At 62.3% G+C, this 1,829-nt stretch overlaps 1 protein-coding gene across 1 annotated transcript in view; it reads left to right on the top strand.

The window, feature by feature from the left end:
* PIEZO1 (piezo-type mechanosensitive ion channel component 1) overlaps positions 1–1,829 on the top strand; it is a gene marked incomplete at both ends in the record, with an annotated part of 3,444 nt that overhangs the window by 1,069 nt on the left and 546 nt on the right. Inside the window, 7 exons of the mRNA XM_010159489.1 lie at positions 28–155; positions 271–382; positions 464–611; positions 693–907; positions 1,032–1,190; positions 1,268–1,415; positions 1,514–1,702. Coding sequence (XP_010157791.1) covers positions 28–155; positions 271–382; positions 464–611; positions 693–907; positions 1,032–1,190; positions 1,268–1,415; positions 1,514–1,702 — 1,099 coding nt within the window. The remainder of the gene's footprint in view (positions 1–27; positions 156–270; positions 383–463; positions 612–692; positions 908–1,031; positions 1,191–1,267; positions 1,416–1,513; positions 1,703–1,829) is intronic.

Genomic DNA, 1,829 nt, shown 5'->3' with positions numbered 1-1,829 from the left:
GGTGCTGGCAGAGCCGGGGACACCAAGCCCAGCCGCAGAGCTGGAGCCGGAGGGCAATGCCGTGGGGCAGGAAGAGGGGGCCGAGGCCACGCAGCTCCGCTTCAGGAGGAAGAGGCTGCGGGGGAAGAAGCAGCCCGAGGCAGACGTGGAGGAAGGTGAGTGCCAGGTCCCATCCCTCGTGCCCTGTCGAGGGGCAAGGCTGGCATCCTCGGAGCAGGATGCGGCCCCGCAGGACCCTGGGTTGTCACTCACATTATGCTTCACTTGCAGAGGATGGGGCGGAGGAGGAGGAAGAGGAGGAGGAGGAAGAGGCAAAAGAGAGCCATGCTCAGAAGAAGCTGAAGGAGTTTGGGCTCCGGGTCAAGCTCTTCTTCCTCACCATGTGAGTGCCTTGCAGTGCTGGTTGGGCTGGGGCCCTGGGGCGCAGTCCCCCTGTCACCTCTCCCCTCTGTGTCCCACCCAGGGCGCAGAACATGTACCAGCCGGTGCGCCGGTTCTTCCGGGACATCCTGCACACCCAGCACCGGGCGGCCACCGACGTCTATGCCTTCATGTTCCTGGCCGACGTGGTTGACTTCATCATCATCATCTTCGGCTTCTGGGCTTTCGGGGTGAGCAGAGGGTTCCTGTCTGGTCGGCTCCCACCACGGGGTCAGGCTGGGCTGTATCCTGACCTCTCCTGCTTCCTCCAGAAACACTCGGCGGCTGCCGACATCACCTCTTCGCTGTCGGATGACCAAGTGCCAGAGGCCTTCCTGGTCATGCTGCTCATCCAGTTCACTACCATGGTCATCGACCGCGCGCTCTACCTCCGCAAGACCGTGCTGGGCAAGCTCGTCTTCCAGGTCATCCTGGTCTTCAGCATTCACCTCTGGATGTTCTTCATCCTGCCAGCTGTCACCGAAAGGTACTGAGCATCTCCCCAGGCTGGCCCCAAGGGCATGGCGTGGTCCTAGGGTGGCACCTTTGTGTCCTCAAGCCCACGTGGTGGCCATGGACGTGGCCAGAGGGGTGACAGCTCCCCCCCGCAGGTTGTTCAGCCTCAACACGGTGGCCCAGCTGTGGTACTTCGTGAAGTGCATCTACTTCTCACTCTCAGCCTACCAGATCCGCTGCGGCTACCCCACCCGCATCCTGGGCAACTTCCTCACCAAGAAATACAACCACCTCAACCTCTTCCTCTTCCAGGGGTATGGCACGGGGCCACGGCGACCCCCAGGCACCTGGAGAGTGCCGTACCAGCCCCCTCTCCCCGTGTGCCCCCCAGGTTCCGCCTCGTGCCCTTCCTGGTGGAGCTGCGGGCCGTCATGGACTGGGTCTGGACGGATACGACGCTGTCCCTCTCCAACTGGATGTGCGTGGAGGACATCTACGCCAACATCTTCATCATCAAGTGCAGCCGCGAGACGGAAAAGGTAAGTCTCGTACCCCACTGTGCTGAGAAAGACCTCCTCTGCATTTCTTGGGGTCCCCCCCAAGCCCACCTGGCACTGTGCGGTCTCCCCCCACCCAGAAATACCCCCAGCCCAAGGGGCAAAAGAAGAAGAAGATCGTGAAGTACGGCATGGGGGGGCTCATCATCCTCTTCCTCGTGGCCATCATCTGGTTCCCGCTGCTCTTCATGTCGTTGGTGCGCTCCGTGGTGGGTGTTGTCAACCACCCCATCGACGTCACCGTCACCCTCAAGCTGGGGGGATATGAGGTGAGGATGCCGTGGGGGGATGCTGGCGTGTCCAGCCTGAATGCTGGGTTTCCCCTGCCCGGCTGATGGCCTCCCATCCCCCCCCAGCCGCTCTTCACCATGAGTGCCCAGCAGCAATCCATCCAGC

The sequence above is a fragment of the Eurypyga helias genome, unplaced genomic scaffold (genome assembly GCF_000690775.1).
Source record: "Eurypyga helias isolate BGI_N326 unplaced genomic scaffold, ASM69077v1 scaffold43869, whole genome shotgun sequence".
NCBI lineage: Eukaryota > Metazoa > Chordata > Aves > Eurypygiformes > Eurypygidae > Eurypyga > Eurypyga helias.
The sequence above is the reverse complement of the archived record's forward strand: the minus strand, read 5'-3'. Positions and strand labels throughout refer to the sequence as shown.